Raw genomic sequence first — 16493 nt, forward strand, 5'->3', positions numbered from 1 at the left:
CGGGACCAGAGCAGAGCCACGTACACACACACCAGCTTGTCAACTGCAGCCATGTATGTAAAACATAAATGCTTGGTATGGTGTACATTATACACACGATGACGTCTAAATGAGCCGACACAACAGGCCTCTCAGTTCATCTCGGGCTTTTTTGACTCACTTCTCTGACTATCAGGATGTTACAGACACAGAAATGGTTTTCTGGCGCCACTAACGGAGCCTGGATCTATAACAACCCTGGACAGGAGTCATTTACTCAACACCAGCCACTAGCTTCTTTTTTGCTGAGTCGCTCGATCGATCATATAGCAACTACATTTTATGAAGGAAATGATATTTTAGCTCTATAGTTTCAAATGCAACATGAGATTTGTTGTATTTCTTTTACCATACCCTTATTCTGCATTGCAACATCTGGCAGCAGCTGCTGCTGCTCTGGACATGCAGCTGTGAAGCCAGTTTCCACCTCTGCTTATGAAACAGACCCCCGCTCTGTGCCAGAAATTAAAATTATAGTGTTTTAGCAACAAACGATCAAATAAACAAGTTCTGATGACCTGACAATATGCGAGTGTGTTCATTATCTGTTGTGGCAGAACCAGATGTTTTGGAGAACTTTCGCATTCAGAAACGCTGAACTTATTTGTCTGTTTGTACGTGCCTGTAAATGTTGGCAGCAAACAACGAGAAAAATCACTGGGATTAGAAGTAATCTGTTAACATTTCAGAACCTCTCATGTCTCCTCCTGCTCCGCTTGGCTCGGGGCAGCAGGAAATGCTCATTTCAGGATCCTGGCCCTCCATCAAGTCACACACTGCTCCAGAAGGTTCTGCGTGGTGCTGAAACTCCAGCCATCGTTCATCACATGTATCTAAAAGTGAAAACCTCATACAGCCATTGGCTCATACCACACGCTCACGTCTGCCCTCCTGACACACCTTTGACGTGACAGTTTGCCTGATCGATGACATCACATCCTCCTAACCTGTCAGGTATTTCATCGGTTTGGCAGCAGCAATGACAATAATTACAGCTTTTAAAGTTAATGACATGAGCCTTCACACCGCAACGCATGAGACCTGGGCCTGGGGGCTGTCGGGCTGTTGCACAGTAACGAAACATCTGCAGGGACAGGAGACAGCTGACTGGATTCAGAGGGGAACAAGTATGTTGTTAAATCTTTTGACATTAGCATTGAAGTCTCTGAAAAATGTGGGAATGTACAAAGAACACACAGCAGTAATTGGGATGAGCCAACTGTTTCCATTCAAACAACACGCACAGCCAATCACATCCACGCAGTCACATCTGTCCAAGCAGCTGCAGGGAAAAAAGAAGCACGCGCGTCCAACAGATGGGCAACAGCGACCTCTAACGGAGGTTTAGAGAAGTGTGACGTTGTCGGCGCAAGATGCATGAGAATGAGCTGATGACTTTGTCCTCAAGTTCATTTCAGACTTGTTCGATTACTGGTTGTTTTAAGTTATTAGGAAATATGCAAATAGTGATGTAGATACAATCTATATTACTATTTATATATGTTTATATCATATTTACAATAGATTTACACTCAGCTGTTTCTTGACCTATTGTCAACATTTCCTCAAAATGTCATTAAAATAATTTCAGTTATTTTGCTGAACAGGCAGACAAACAAACTCCAGCTATCACATATCCTCCTTGGTGGATGTAAATGAAGTTATTTGTCCTATTTCTATTTTGCAAAGTGTTGTAGCTACTATTTAGATGAGGATGGGGGAAAAAAAACTTCCCATTGTCCCGGTCCTGGATTTGACACTCATCTCTATCTTGCTCCCTAGCTCAGTTCGTTTTATCACAGGCGGCCTCATTATCATTTCAGATTATATTTTGTGCCTGTTTAATTCGGTCTACCTGACTCCACAGCTGTTTCCAGTCTTTTTGTGTTTTCTGTGGCAGAACCACAACCCATAACAGCACCATTGATTTTAACCATTAAACTGTGATGAAAACCAGACAAGAAAACGTCACAGTTTAACATTGTGTCAACTCTGTTATCAGAATGGATTTATGGCCGCTGACTCCCAGAGGTTCAGTCACCGTCGGTGAGGTTGTGTTTGCCAGTACCGTTGGACTCTGAACGAGATGTCCATCTTACTGTTTTATTAGAGTGTGCGCTAAACAAACACACACGCAGCACAGAGTCAAGACTGACATCTGCTCTTTCAGATGCTTTTATAGGTCCATTTCATGTTGAACAACCTTATAAAAACACATTCATGTAGAACTCTGACAGTAGTTTCAAGGATTTATTGACAACAGTCATCGTCAGTGTTTTCTGAATTCCCTTAAATCACATAAACAATTACGGTAATAATAATGATCATTCTCATTGTTAAAGTTGTATGTTTAGAATTACATTATCATTCTTTATATGCATTTTTAGGTCAATGCAAACAAATTCACCGTTATCAATGTTGAGACTCAAAGATTTATTTATTTTTTGACTGGTTTTGATGTAATGTTATCATTAAAAGTGTCATAAAGTACAGCGAATATGAAACAGAGTGAATATAAAATATGAAAGCAGTGGGTCGGACTGCTGTAAGCAGCATAGATACCAGTTTGTCCATCGGCTACACTGTTCCAGCACTTTACCTGACACTGTCTGCCTTTAAAAAATCAATTTGTGCACTCTGGTCTCCCCGGGTGAAAACAGTAGTTTTATTGATCACACATTTTTCCTGGGATGGACCACGGCTACTCCCTGGGTTTGTCCTCGGGTTCACGACTTCTGCCTTTGACAGAGGCATCACTGATACACTAACATAGAGCTGCTTAATGTTTAGCCTGACACACACACACATGCGCGCGCACACACACACACAAAGGTTGGCAGAGGGATTACAAAGGTAGTGATCCATGTGCTGCTTAGGGATGGAGACGGGAAAACTAAAGGCGAGGAGGATTCAAGGTAATGACAAGTGTTTGTTCATACATGTATACATATATAGGTGTATACGTACATGTATATGAATAGATTTCATGTGGACTAACTGCAGGGAGTGTGTTATAAAATATGACACCTAATGTCACAGCTTCTGACTTTGCATAGAGCTGAAGTGATGGGGGGGGGGGCTGACTGTTGCTGCTGTCAGAGTTTTTACTGAGGAAATAAATAAACAGTTTTATTTGACAACTTGTAGAATGGTGGATTTCAAAGCCCGTAAATTCTTAAGCTGGGCTTTAGGTCTGTTAATCCACATTACAGCATGCACTTGCTGCAGGGTCTCTGTGGAGGCAGGACAAAGCTCAGCTCCGTAGTCCTCACCTCCACGCCTGGTTAACGCGCTTCCTCTTCAGCAGGATCCTGTCTTGGAGACGAAGCTCCTCCGGAGACGTGTGCTGATGTCTCCTCTCGCCCTCTGCCTGCTCCGTTTCGCCTCTATGTGTACGCCCTTCATGGCTGCCTCTGTGAAGTGGTCTTCACCGCGGTGTGGGACTGGTGCATCACACAGGACAGAAGGTTGACGGGTCACAGCAGCCTGTGGGCACTGCCCATGTATGCCACTGCGATGTATGTGATGGAGAGCCTGAGGGCCCGGCTCCTGGCCCACGGCTGGCCCCTGCCGCTCCGTCTCATGGCCTACGCTCTCTTTATCTACCTGTGGGAGTTCCTCTGGGGCTTGGGGCTGATGTTCCTGGGGGCCTGTCCCTGGGACTACTCAGGTTTTAGGTACAACTTGTGTGGACTGGTCACCCTGGAGTACCTGTTGCCCTGGAGTGTGGGGGCATTTATTGTAGAGCAGCACGTAATCCGAAACACTCTGAGGATCAGACTGCTCCCTTAAACGGACTGTCGGACCGACCCCCACCCTTTTAAATTATTTTTGGCACTTTGGGGTCGACGTAAATCTCAATTGTTGCAGTCATAAAACGTTTATGGTTGTTGTTTTTTTCAAGGTTTGATATAAACCTTGATTAAATGTTTTCATTATTAAATATTTTGGGGCTTTTGGTTTCTCAAACTAACAATAAAACCAGTGTGTAAAAATGTGTAAAAGATGCTTGAAGATGCTTGAAATCAAACTCATTCGTGGACAACCCTGACTGGGATTGTGTGAGGGTGGACCTGGACAGGAACACTGGAGACCAGCTCCAGGGGTGGACCTGGACAGGAAGACTGGAGACCAGCTCCAGGGGTGGACCTGGACAGGAACACTGGAGACCAGCTCCAGGGGTGGACCTGGACAGGAAGACTGGAGACCAGCTCCAGGGGTGGACCTGGACAGGAAGACTGGAGACCAGCTCCAGGGGTGGACCTGGACAGGAAGACTGGAGACCAGCTCCAGGGGTGGACCTGGACAGGAACACTGGAGACCAGCTCCAGGGGTGGACCCGGACAGGAAGACTGGAGACCAGCTCCAGGGGTGGACCTGGACAGGAAGACTGGAGACCAGCTCCAGGGGTGGACCTGGACAGGAACACTGGAGACCAGCTCAGACACCAGAGTTTGGGCCTGGATCACAACGCTGAAGACACCGAAGAAGCTGAGTGGAATTTCACATTCCGATAACTGCATCTGCTCGGCATGAAGACATCCAGTAAAAGATGATTGGACATTTTTAGGAACGCCTGGAGTCCTGTCCGGGACTCGAACTGTGGTTTCATCAGTCTGTTTCAAGGATAATGGCATGGTGGAGTATCCAGTCACAGTAATACTGTAAATAAGTTAACAAATATCCCAAAATATCAATTACATACATAAGGGTAACCATGCAAAAGGCTTCTGACTGACATGAAGTCAGTGAATAATCGCTGGAAACTGAAATAAAGATGAAAATAATGCTGAAAGTCAACACTTTAACCCCATCGTGTTTTATTTGAAAGATACATAGAAGCAAAAATAAAAAAGTGTCACTCTGAGTGATTATTTTTGCTTCTTACAGGGTCGTTGATCTGAGCCCCTTTGACGTTTGCTCATTATTTTATGATTTTACATTATGTTCAGCTTGTCTCCACTTAGAGACGTGGATTTTCAGATCCTCGTTTTCTCCACAGCAGTTGTGGGAGCTTCAGCTGCTTTGCTGGATTGTTTATTTGCTATTTTAATTTGTGTCCTGTGTTTTGAATGCCGGTCTTGTACGTTGGTCATGTTTAGGGTCTTTTCCGCTCAGGATTTTGGACCACAAACAAGGCGACGGTCCCCTCGTGTCTTTGCCACTGGTAGCTGCGCAGGGAGAAGGACACACAAGCTTGGATTTATTTCCATTTAAAACATATAGAAGCATTATCTGGAGACACTTCCTTAATATCCTTATTTCATTTTTCACCTTCTACTGAACAGCAACAGAGGATCCAATGACCTCCTCCATGACCCCAACAGACCCTCAAAACTCCAATAATACATCCAAAGCAACATGTGACAATGAAGTCGACTCACTGGGTCTGTTCAGGGACGAGGATGCTGTCCCCTGCAGAGAGACTGAACTCCTGCTGATTCATGTTGACCTTTGAGGAGCCCTCCTGTGGAGAGCAGCGAGACACAGCAGCATTTGTGAGAGAAATGCTCCGATGCAAGGACCTCCAGGAAGCCTTAAGGTCTCGCACAAACCATCTGCCATATCCACACGTCGCTCTGCTGCACGGCTGCTTCTGCCTGGCCAGGTCCAAAAGCCATCACCTGAGGGTCACACAGGAGGCTTTCATGAGGTCAAGGTCGCCACGTCTCCGTTTTGAGCCTGCCTACCTGTCTGTCTGCCTGCCTGCCTACCTACCTGCCTGCCTACCTGCCTGCCTGCCTACCTGCCTACCTGCCTACCTGTCTGCCTACCTGCCTACCTGCCTATCTGTCTGCCTGTCTGTATGCCTGCCTACCTGCCTACCTACCTGCCTGCCGACCTGTCTGCCTACCTATCTGCCTACCTGTTTGCCTACCTGCCTGCCTACCTGTTTGCCTACCTGCCTGCCTACCTGTTTGCCTACCTGTTTGCCTACCTGCCTGCCTGCCTACCTATCTGCCTACCTGTTTGCCTACCTGCCTGCCTACCTGTTTGCCTACCTGCCTGCCTACCTGTTTGCCTACCTGTTTGCCTACCTGCCTTCCTGTCTGTATGCCTTCCTGTCTTCCTACCTGCCTGCCTGCCTGCCTGCCTGCCTGCCTGCCTGCCTACCTGTCTACCTGTCTTCTTACCTGCCTGCCTGCCTGCCTGCCTGCCTGCCTGCCTACCTGTCTACCTGTCTGCCTGTCTGCCTGCCTGTCTGTCTGCCTGTCTGACTGCCTGTCTGACTGGCAGTGCTTTCTCTCCAGTTATTGTTGTCTAAATCGAAATAGTCTAGTGTTTTCTAAATTCTCTGATTTGCTACTCATTACCTGATGAACTTTAATATTAAGATTGTCCATCTGTGTCCTCTGTGCTAAACGGACTGGAATGATGAACTGGAATGCAAACTTTAGTATTTAGTATTACTATGACCTGTCATAATAACAGGTCTCTACTGACTGTTTTTGAAGTTTAAATTACGACACAAAAGTAATTATCTCATCTAAAGTGCCTAGAGACAATTTTCATTGTAATAGACGCTATATAAATAAAGGTGATGTGATTTGATCTTAAGTAGCATTGTTTTCTTTTAGGTAAGCAACATTCTCTCAAGAATTTAAAAAGATCTTCTACTGTGAGCATCAGGAAAGACTGTCTGTGTAGACTGTTTAGATTTTTAATTTGCCTTAATATGCAGACGTAGGTAAACTCTTGATCTCTTGCAGGTAAAAGGCTGACTTTCACATTTAGGGCCATTCTTTCAACTGCAGGACTGAGCCTCTGATTCGGAAACGCTTGTGGATGCAGTCTTTTTCAAAAGGTTGCATATTAATCTGGTGTATTTCTGGATTTGTGCTACCTCTGTCTCAAACTGGGCTCCAAACATGTTGATGGGTCCACCTTGAGCCAGAGCTGGCCGCTGCCTGTCCAGCCAGTCTTTGAAGGAGAAGGGCAACATCACATTCATGGTGCTCAGGTGGAACGGAGGCTCTCGGAAGACTTCATCTGCTCCACACAGAAGGGCGGAGTCAATTCACAGATTGGTTACTTTTGGCCTGGATTTTCTGTTGGTTTCAAATCTTCTCCTCAATTTAGACGCTTCTTCATGAGAATATCAGTTTCCCACATCATGCTATAAGAGCAGAACATTTTAGCAGCAGGTTCCTGAGAATCTCAGTGACAATTCCCAGCGTATTTCATTCTCTGACACCTGCTCCTCAACACTCAATTATAAAAGAGGAAGCTCACTTGGATCCGGCCTTCCCGTTTTGCACTGCTTGGATGCCATAAACCTGAAAATAAATCAACACTATGAAACTTGAAACCGTGACATCACGTTAAAAATGGGTTGGTGGACCACAGCTCACTCTTTGATGACCGGTACGAGCTGGGTTCCGAGGTCCTCGCAGTAAAACCATCTCTCAAAGAGGATCGAGGTGCTGTTGTCCACATAGTACCTGAAATCAACAATGATGACCGGTTTCCCATTTTTAAATATCCTAAATATATTCTAAAAAAAGTATGCACTGTATGAGATATAGCATCATAATAGTGAAAGATTTTTTAAAATATATATATTTGTTTTGATAGTTTTTCATTGTAAAAACAAACGTAAACGGTTTTCCGGACATCCACCTGATGAAATGGTTGATTGCGGAGAAAGAGTTATCTCATCCCGGCAAAGAAAAAAGACAACCTGAGACAGTCGGTCTCCGTCAGCAGCCTCCTTCTCTCCACCACCAGGCCCACACTGTTGGCCTGTCTCTGGGGGGAGTGGGGAATCCGAGCTGGAAGCAGGAACATCTGAAAATGGCAACAAAACAATCCTTCTCTTATTTTATTGTAATATATTTTATTGTTTTCAAAGGTGTCTTAGTAAGAATAAGACACCAACGCCGTTGCTACTGAATAAGATGACCTCAAAACTCTGGACCCATCTGTGGTCCAGGTTGCAAAGTTCTACAGTAAGTCAGGAAAAGCTGACATTATATGCAGGGACAGCACTGAATATTACAGTTTGGACTGTCTGAAAATTTTTAGATGATTTTTTTGTCTTTTTTCTTTTACACTTTTACACAGAGAAAATAGATAATCTGGTGCATTTTGTAAAAAAAAAAAAAAATTATATATATATATATATATACAGTATATATATATATCAATACCAAAGCAACATAAAATACAGGTGAGACCAATATATTTTAAATAAAAGAAGCCCTGATTTTCTCCTTTAAGGACACTGAAACACACGAGAAGCAGCAGAGCTACACAGAATAACGGAACCATAACTTTCCATACAATATTTATAATGACCTAATTTATCAGACTTTCTCAACTTACTACAAAGTGGCAAGTAAACTCTGGTCTTAGTAGAACCACTGAAAAAGAATGAGGGCTCACCTCTCCCTCCTTGATGTGCACGTCTTTGTGTTTGCCATTTTCAATCACCTTCAGACACATGTCCCCCTTAAGCTGGTAAAATAACTGCAGACAGGGAAGGGCGGGGGAAAGCACATGGTTTACTGTTAGCCTGTGATTTGAAGGTGACGTTCTTGTGCTTTTAGAGGCAGAATAAAGCAGCATATCATCTGAGTACATTGACTGTTGTGTTTTGTCTCTGAATAGCCGCCGTTAGCTTAGCTAAGAGTGGAGCTGATGTGTCTCAAACGCAATGTTGACATTCCGTGAGTAGAAATTTGAAATGATTTAGCTTCGAACAAATGTAAAACCAGTAAGTTAAACAAAATACTTGACTGAAGCACATTGGTCCTTGGTAAGAAAGGAAATTTTTACACTTGACACATCTCTTTCCTGCCAACAGGGATTTTTTTACATCAGTATTAATCCAGTCAACTCCATCAAGGGAAAATATTAAAACTGGTTTATGTAGCCAACCAAAAGGCTATTTTGGCATTTATAGTAGTGTTCATGCCTTGTTGGGTTATAAAAAGGGGAATTAATAGGACCTATTCTTCACAGACTTGTGTGGGTTAGGGTTAGGGTTAGGGGTTAGGGGTCATTTTAAACAGAGCCCCTCTCCCTCTGAGAATTCTGTCAACAAAAATACAAGTTGTAGTAAACATGGTGTTGGGATGGAAATACATAGATGGAAAAATGAAGGGCTTTTTGTAAGCATAACCAACATAACCATTAAAAGAGGGGAGCTGTGTACACATGAGTTCCACATTTGTGAAATGGGCAGTGTAAAGTTTCCACACTGCTGCTGACGTTAATGAAGACTAAAATTCTATACTTTGAAGCTGACTTGCAACTTGTCTGCCTTGATGACTGACCAAAGGTGATTTTACTGTTGCCCCTGTCAGGAGTGACAGTCCAGTTCAATAGAAAGATTTGATGCAGAAGGAAGTTTCTCTGACCTCCTCTCCTTCCTCGATGTGATAGTCCTTCCTGATATTTGGACCCCCAACAAACATGATGTTCAACTGGGAAAAGTGCCTGAGAGAGAAGGAGCAGAGGTAAAAACAGGCTCGGAGGCGCCGTACCCTCCTATTGGTCGTTGCTGAACGGAAATAACTCACATCAGCTTGTTGCAGACCGGTGGAAGGAAGGCATCCTGGTTCTCTTTAATCCAGTTTTCCACATGGACGGGAATGTTGCTCATATTTGCGTGGGCTGTTTACTGCAGGACCTGCCGAAGGTCTGAGAGGTGCAGCGCGGTCACAAGACAAAGTCCAAAAGTGGGGGAGGGATTTAACTTCCTACACGGCCCAGCAAGATTTGATTTGTCCCAAACTTATTATGAAGTGCCCAGCCAGATTGGTATTTCTGATTGTTATTTAACTGTCCCTTTACTATCCTTATGTTGAGATGTTATCGCTATAACGTATGTTTATACTATATAATGATAATAATGATTATAGCTCACTCTAGTAGCGATGGAGTCAGCCTCCCGTACCTGGACAGGGAGCTGGTTCCATAGCAGGGGGGCCTGGTAGCTAAATGCTCGGCCCCCCATTCTACTCCTAGAGACTCTGGGAACCACAAGTAGACCAGCATTCTGAGAGCGGAGCGGTCTATTGGGCTGGTAAGGTATCACTAGCTCCTCCAGGTAGGGTGGAGCTAGGCCGCTGAGGATCTTGTAGGTCAAAAGAAGGGTTTTAAAAATTATTCTAAATTTAATGGGCAGCCAATGAAGCAATGCCAGTACAGGAGTTATGTGATCTCTTTTGTCAATACCTGTCAGAACTCTGGCTGCAGCATTTTGGATCAGCTGGAGGCTTCTTAAAGAGTTGTTTGGACACCCTGATAATAAAGAGTTACAGTAGTCCAGCCTGGAAGTAACAAATGCACGGACTAACTTTTCAGCATCATGCCGCGTCAGCAGTTTCCTGATCTTTGTGATGTTCCTCAAGTGAAAAAAGGCACTTCTAGAGACTAATTTAATGTGTGAGTTGAAGGAGAGATTTTGATCAAAAGTTACTCCTAGATTCCTCACAGAGAGACTAGATGTTAATGTTAAGTCAGTTAATTCTGACTTACAATGGTAAGTCAATTGAGACAAAACTAGTGACTGACCTCAATACTCTTGTGAAGAACTCCATAACATCAGTAACCAAAGTAACTAATTAAACTTATTGGTTTGTGGATATAACATATTTGTACACCAGACTTAGAGTGCTTTAATGTTGGGCTCCTTTCACATTGGCTTTGTTGATATTTAAGCAGTTACTTCTACTTCAGTTACTTCTGTGGTATCTGCTTGTCCAGATCTATCTAACACAAGAAAAGATCCTTATCCACTCTTAGTCCACAAAGAGCCTGAATGATGAAGGATCTTTATAATTTGGTGCTCATAAATGAGAGGAATCAAATGGTGGAATCCAATTCTATGTTCGGTTGAAATCAAGATCAGCCTGTAAACTACGGAAGATAACAACGTGAACATCCCATAATCTAAATATCAGTCGTACCTGGTGAACACCCTTCTGCGATGGACGTCTGAGAGTACCAGCAAAGCAGACTGCTGCTGATCATTCTTGATATGATGTGAAAGAAGTAGCAAACTGAATACATATGCAGCTCTATATTGTCTGCTCATATTCAATCCAGTGCATTAAAACTGCAGACTGTTTCATGCGGAAAATAATGAGCCAAACTGTGAAAACAGTTGTGCACTGTTGGGCTGGTCTTTAATACAGGCACGGGCACATAGCACAGAAACACATACAAACATACACTAGTTATGCAAGCCGCCGGCCGAGTGGGTCAACGGGGCTGAAGGTCATCGGGGCCGAAGGTCATCATGCAGATCCGAAGGCGGCGATACCTGTAAATGAATACGGGGGGGGGGGGGGGTGGGGGGAGCAGAAAAACAAGAATAAGAAAGCAGAAAAACACAAGAATCAGCATAACTAGTCTACTTGAGGAGGAGGGGAGAGGAGAGAGGAAACCATGACCCAGTGGGGTGACAGAGGCCTGTCAGGTGATCATGTTTCTGGACCCCAGCAGCCTTGGCCTATAACAGCATAGCTAAGATGTGACCTAACGATTAGACGACCCCCTAAGTATGATAATTTGTCTGTCTATGATAATAACTGGAACTACAGAATTGGTAACAATAAGCTTTTTCAAAGAGGTAGGTTTTGGAAATGAGTAAAGCACTGACTGATTAAAGAGAGGTGGCCCCACCCAGGTGACACTGAAGAGCAAGAACAATTATTTTCCCCAATGAGGGCTACAAAATAAAAATGAAAAAGCTGTGGCCATGACCTGTTGACAGCCTTATTTGATTTTTTTAACAGCCTCAAGGTCCTGCATCATATGGTGGTGGTGTGTTTCTGCAGTATGCATGTCTCGGGTGTGGACTGGAAAGTCGTCCCCGTGCGTGAAAGAATACAAACGAGACGTGCATGTGTATTCAAAGAAGCATTTATTGTCAAGTACAAAGAAGCATTTATTGTGCAGTCAATAAAACACTCAGTCCAATTTTCTTTGCTTACACCTGGAAATGAGGTCCCAAAAGAATGTCCACAGCACTTTGAAAGTCTGCAAAAGTGTCCAAAGTCTGGCCTTCAAGTCCTGGAGACGATGACTTTTTGCTGTTTGGACAGTAGGTCTTTTTCCTGTATTTGTTGTGGCCTTTAGTGGGTTGACCACACAGCGCACAGATGTGCACTTTGAAAGCGGTAGGCTCGGCGCCACTGTGCTCCAACCATCTCCTCTTGTAAAAAGTGGATCGAGCTGGCGACCATTGATGCCGGGGAGGTTGGGACGGCTCGTGTTTGGGAACAGCGAGAGGGACCGTTGGAGGCGTTGCTTGGATTTGACCGGATGAACAAACAGGCACAGGCTTTGGGACAAAAGTACCTTTGCGGGGTGTGGTCTGGGATGGTGCGAGCAATGGTGGTTCTGGCTGTGGGGGGAGAGGAGAGGGGCATGTAACTATGCGAGTAGGAGGTGGTAAAAAAGGGGCCGCATCTGTGCAACCGTGTTCATATTTAAGGTTGGTCCCCGCCAGAGATGGAGTGACCTCGTAGGTCACCTGAGGTCGACTGGTGTGCAGTCTCTCAAGAGATAGCTCCAGCGCCGGGGGTTGACTGCACTGCGCGATGCTCTGATGGCGTCGGAGGACAGGTGGGCCTTGGTCGGTCACATTGGCGGCCGACAGGGCCTCCTGTCGCCTGATAAAGTGCGCAATGGATTTACTGTTTATTTTCAGTAGAGGAATCCCCAGCTTGCTGAGCTCGGCATCATCCACAATGACTCTCTGTTGGACATGCTGGTATAATCTGGTCAAGAGATGTTTGTGCGGCAGCCCGCCAGCCATTACTCTGCAGTGCGGGTGCAGCCACAGCTGTTTGACCAAGCAGTACATCAGCCTGTTCTTCCTGGAGTCCAGCAGGTGGGCAGCCAAATGGCGTTTGCTGAACTCCAGCTTTTGCACCAAAGCCGATTCGGCGGGGTCTCCGTTGGTGCGGCCGAAGAGGGCGTTGCCCCAGCGTGCAGAGTACAGGCTGTCAAACAGGTGAACGCGTCGGTCGTGGAGATGGAGCCCGTTCCATGCAGCGATGACCCGCCGCCTTGTAGAGTTGCTGATGGCGAGCTTTCCCTCTTCCAACGCAACGTCCACCAGGACTCTGCTGAGCTCCTCCACCTGCTCGTAGCCCGGGAGATGATTTGGACCGCACACGTCCTCTGCGCAGGGGTCAAAGTCATCGGCGACAGCCTGGTCGGTGAGGTGCAGGTTCTTCGGGAGAGGAGTCAGGCGATCGCCAACGCCGTCCGAAATGTATCCCGCGTCGTCGTCCGGGGGATCATCGACGCCGTGGGAAGCCTCGTCCGCTTCCCCCTCGTCCTCATCAGTTTGCAGTGTGTTTGTAGTCTGAGCGTAATGGTCAGGGACATTGAAAGTGTCTGTCGATTGGCAAAACAAGTACTCGAGACCGATTCGCTCCCCACCGGGCGGCACAGGAGCCCTGTAGTTGGCGTCCTCCACCACCCCAAACAGCTGCTGGCACCTCTCATTGAGACGATGCACCAGCGGCAGCACACAGACAAGGTGCTGTCGTCCCTGTTGTCCTCTGACACTGGCAGACTCCCTGTCGGCATTCCAACGTGCAATCCCGGCCAGGAGGTACACTTGAAATGGGACGGCTGCACAGTGGGGTCCTGGAATCACACTGGGCAGGAAGGAGTGGAAGCCCTCCAGGCTGTTGCTTCCCCTGTCTGTGGCGTAGCGCGGCAGACTCACACCGTTGCGGGTGACGTGTTTTTTTATGGTGTACATGTTCCGCCCCGGAGGGTCCTGGATGCACTCGAGGTGCTTCTGTTGATTTTGCCAGATGCGATCGATGTCTTCATTGAACAGATGGACCTGGTTGTCGTCCATTCCCATCGGTCCTTTCAGTGTGTCGATGACATTCTGGACACGCACAAAGGTTTCCTGGGCCCCAACTGTGATCCTCCTCACATAACGGGACAGGTCCCTTTTGGTGACGTGCCTCTCGATCAGCTCGCTATCTGAAAGGGAATCGGCCATGTCCGGGAGTCCCGCACGCACCGCCTGCAAGAGGAGCGCCACGTCGTCCTTGTTGTAGGAGAAGACGGCGGCCGATAAAGCGGATTTAAACAGGGCATGCTTGGAATGGTGATCCGTCCGAACGGCCGCGTCAAATCTGCGGATCCAGTGGAAGATGTCCAGACGGATCAGCATGCCTCTGTCGACCCACTTGTCGAAGAGCTGCTCCAAAGAGGGGACGCCGAGAGCGCAGCAACAGCCGCGGTCCACGTACATCAGTTCCGGAGCCGCCTCTCCTGCCCTTTGGTAGCGCTCCATGAGCCCTTCGGCCATCGGCCGCATCTTCTCCAAAGACTCCTCGCAGGTCAGTACGGACATGAGGATCTGACCCCGCTCGTTGCCGACGTTGGTGCACCACTCTGCGGTCCCTTTTCCGTCGCCGGACAACTTCTTGCAGATCTGAAAATGTATACAAACAGTCAAAGACCTGTATTTGGTACCTTGTTGATGCCAACTCTTGATCTGCGTAGACGCAATGCACACAAAGAAAAATTCAGTTGACACACAAATGTACCTTCTTGGTAGAGTCATATTTGAGCACTTTCCCAAACGTTGACATTATCTGCGCCCGGTAATCCTCAATGTTCTCAGCCTCCGCAAGGAGGAAGGCTTTCCTCAGCAGCTTTGGGGACGGCAGCTCTCTTTGAGGTGGCGGCAATTGAAACTTTGGGCTGAAACGCTCTGAAATAGGAGTAATATTTTCAAAATGACAAATCGGTGAAGGGTACAAAAATCAGCACGAAGTTCAATTTTAGACTGTTTACAGTTTTTTTGTTAAATCTGAAATCTCACTTGTGGTCTTTCCAGGTTTCGTGTACTGTGTGAGCAGAGTGGTGTACAGGTCTTTCCTCTGCAGGTACTCCTCACAGTGGCTTTCCTGGACCTGCCGCCACACCTTGGCCATGGTGTCGCCCCCGGTGCGCTCCCTCAAGAGACGGACCACCTGCTTGTCCACTCCCCGCCTGAATTAAAAATCGATCAAATTCTGTGAGCCGGCCTTTCGCTAAGAACTTGAAAGATGTTGAAGCAAAGCGCGCAGACTCACCGTAATGTCAATACAGCAGGGAACATGGCTCGGTGCGCTGGGCTGAGCTGGTTGAGGATGCAGGCTTCCCATGACAGGAAGCGGCCAATGGCACGCTCCTCCGAGGCTTTGGCTGCTTTTCTGCATGCGTTACAGGCCAGGACCTCGGTCAGCATGGAGTACCACCCAGACGCGTGGCAGATCTGTCTGACCGTGCGAGAGTAGCCGCAACGGGACAGAAAAGCGCCCTTGTTTTCCCGCGCGGGGCACGCAGCTCTGGGACAGCGCAGGCTGCAACGCCACACACCTACTGGTCTCCAGAAAAAGACCCGACTGCGGAAAAAGGAGTCGGCCGATGGAACAGTCTTGGCTACCAGTCCGGGCACTTCGGGGGGATGAAACCACATCCTGTCATCCTTCAGGACCTTCCTCCACTTCATCTTTCCATGTTTGTCATGAAAGGATGCAGCCCTCTGGAAGAGTCCATTGGTTTCATCCTCTTTCAGCCACGCAACGTCAGCCTGTGGGAGCCCATTGGGAGCAGACTCCCACATTTTGTGCCATCCCTCGTATGTCACCTAATAAGAAAACGCACGATCATATCCGACGGTCACCGAATACGCAAACTTGAGCTTGTTTTTAATGGATTACCTGCAGTCGTGTTGCTGATGTTGCAGTGGGCCGACATGGCTGAGGCGCTGCATCCATCACGGAGGTTGTCCTCTCGGGAGCCGCCACCGGAACCTTGAATATACTCAGAGTTTTAGTGTAAGCTTTCGTATTGGCACAATTTAGTGTGGCGTCCCCAGGATATGGAGCCACCTCGATGTGTGGTTCAGACTAAGATCTTGCCGTCGACGATGGAGTGGTGCGTCTGACGGACTTGTGTGCTGACGCTGGCCGGCTCTGTTTTCCAGGTCTTTTGGCCTTTTCTGCTGCAGCTTTAGTCAAATGTGGGAAGAAAAGTGCAACGTAAACATAACTCATCTAAAATGTAGCTTCAGTCCTTGTAGTGGATTTTCCCCTACGCTAAAACACTCAAACTTATGCTTCTATTAAGTCAATATACCTATGCCAGTGTCGAACGAATCAAAGTGCGGGGATACCACAACAGGGTCGAATGATGAGTCAGGTTCAGCTGGTTCACGATCCAAATGATGATTTATTGCAGATCCACAATTCACCATCCATGAGAAGTAGCCCGGGCTAAGTCTGATCATTGACAAGAATTGCCCTTCTTTTATACTATTTGGAGCCTGGGGCTACCCCGCCCCGGGCTCCTCCTTCTGGTTAGCTATTTTTTACTCATTTTCCACCGTTAAGTACCGTTTATTACACTTATCAGAAGTCAGGTGTACCTTACATGGTTTTTTTTAAAAAAAGGCACCTTCCTGTTCAAACAGGCAG

At 46.6% G+C, this 16493-nt stretch overlaps 3 protein-coding genes across 6 annotated transcripts; 1 reads left to right on the plus strand and 2 right to left on the minus strand.

Annotated features, from left to right (window-relative positions):
• Positions 1-2447: 2447 nt before the first annotated feature.
• Positions 2448-4043, plus strand: LOC115249563 (transmembrane protein 229B-like). Of its 2 annotated transcripts, none has more exons than XM_029835237.1 (2): positions 2448-2954; positions 3344-4043. In XM_029835237.1, the coding sequence occupies exons 1-2, from the start codon at positions 2903-2905 to the stop codon at positions 3829-3831; spliced, it is 540 nt and encodes a 179-aa protein (XP_029691097.1). In that variant the 5' UTR covers positions 2448-2902; the 3' UTR covers positions 3832-4043. The 2 variants fall into 2 exon arrangements, with proteins under 2 accessions (XP_029691097.1, XP_029691098.1); XM_029835238.1 differs by having other exon boundaries at positions 3347-4043.
• Positions 4044-4842: 799 nt separating this feature from the next.
• Positions 4843-9717, minus strand: LOC101074031 (3-hydroxyanthranilate 3,4-dioxygenase). 3 transcript variants are annotated; one of them, XR_003888276.1, is made up of 11 exons: positions 9564-9717; positions 9402-9480; positions 8425-8508; positions 7721-7827; positions 7392-7481; positions 7273-7316; positions 6884-7029; positions 5589-5663; positions 5424-5506; positions 5079-5210; positions 4843-5032 (listed from the first exon to the last, which is right to left on the minus strand). XR_003888276.1 is itself a non-coding variant. In XM_003963614.3 (10 exons), exons 1-10 carry the CDS (start codon positions 9644-9646, stop codon positions 5138-5140), a joined length of 858 nt encoding a protein of 285 aa, XP_003963663.2. In that variant the 5' UTR covers positions 9647-9717; the 3' UTR covers positions 4843-5137. The 3 variants fall into 3 exon arrangements, 2 of the variants coding, with proteins under 2 accessions (XP_003963663.2, XP_029691291.1); XM_003963614.3 differs by having other exon boundaries at positions 4843-5210; positions 5595-5663; XM_029835431.1 differs by having other exon boundaries at positions 4843-5210.
• Positions 9718-11980: 2263 nt separating this feature from the next.
• LOC101061554 (uncharacterized) lies at positions 11981-16262 on the minus strand. The gene is made up of 7 exons (XM_029835621.1): positions 16156-16262; positions 15909-16027; positions 15738-15830; positions 15108-15664; positions 14855-15024; positions 14577-14743; positions 11981-14461 (listed from the first exon to the last, which is right to left on the minus strand). Exons 3-7 carry the CDS (start codon positions 15792-15794, stop codon positions 11981-11983), a joined length of 3432 nt encoding a protein of 1143 aa, XP_029691481.1. The 5' UTR covers positions 15795-15830; positions 15909-16027; positions 16156-16262.
• Between the last annotated feature and the right edge of the window lie 231 nt (positions 16263-16493).

Source organism: Takifugu rubripes, chromosome 4, assembly GCF_901000725.2.
Source record: "Takifugu rubripes chromosome 4, fTakRub1.2, whole genome shotgun sequence".
Lineage (NCBI taxonomy): Eukaryota > Metazoa > Chordata > Actinopteri > Tetraodontiformes > Tetraodontidae > Takifugu > Takifugu rubripes.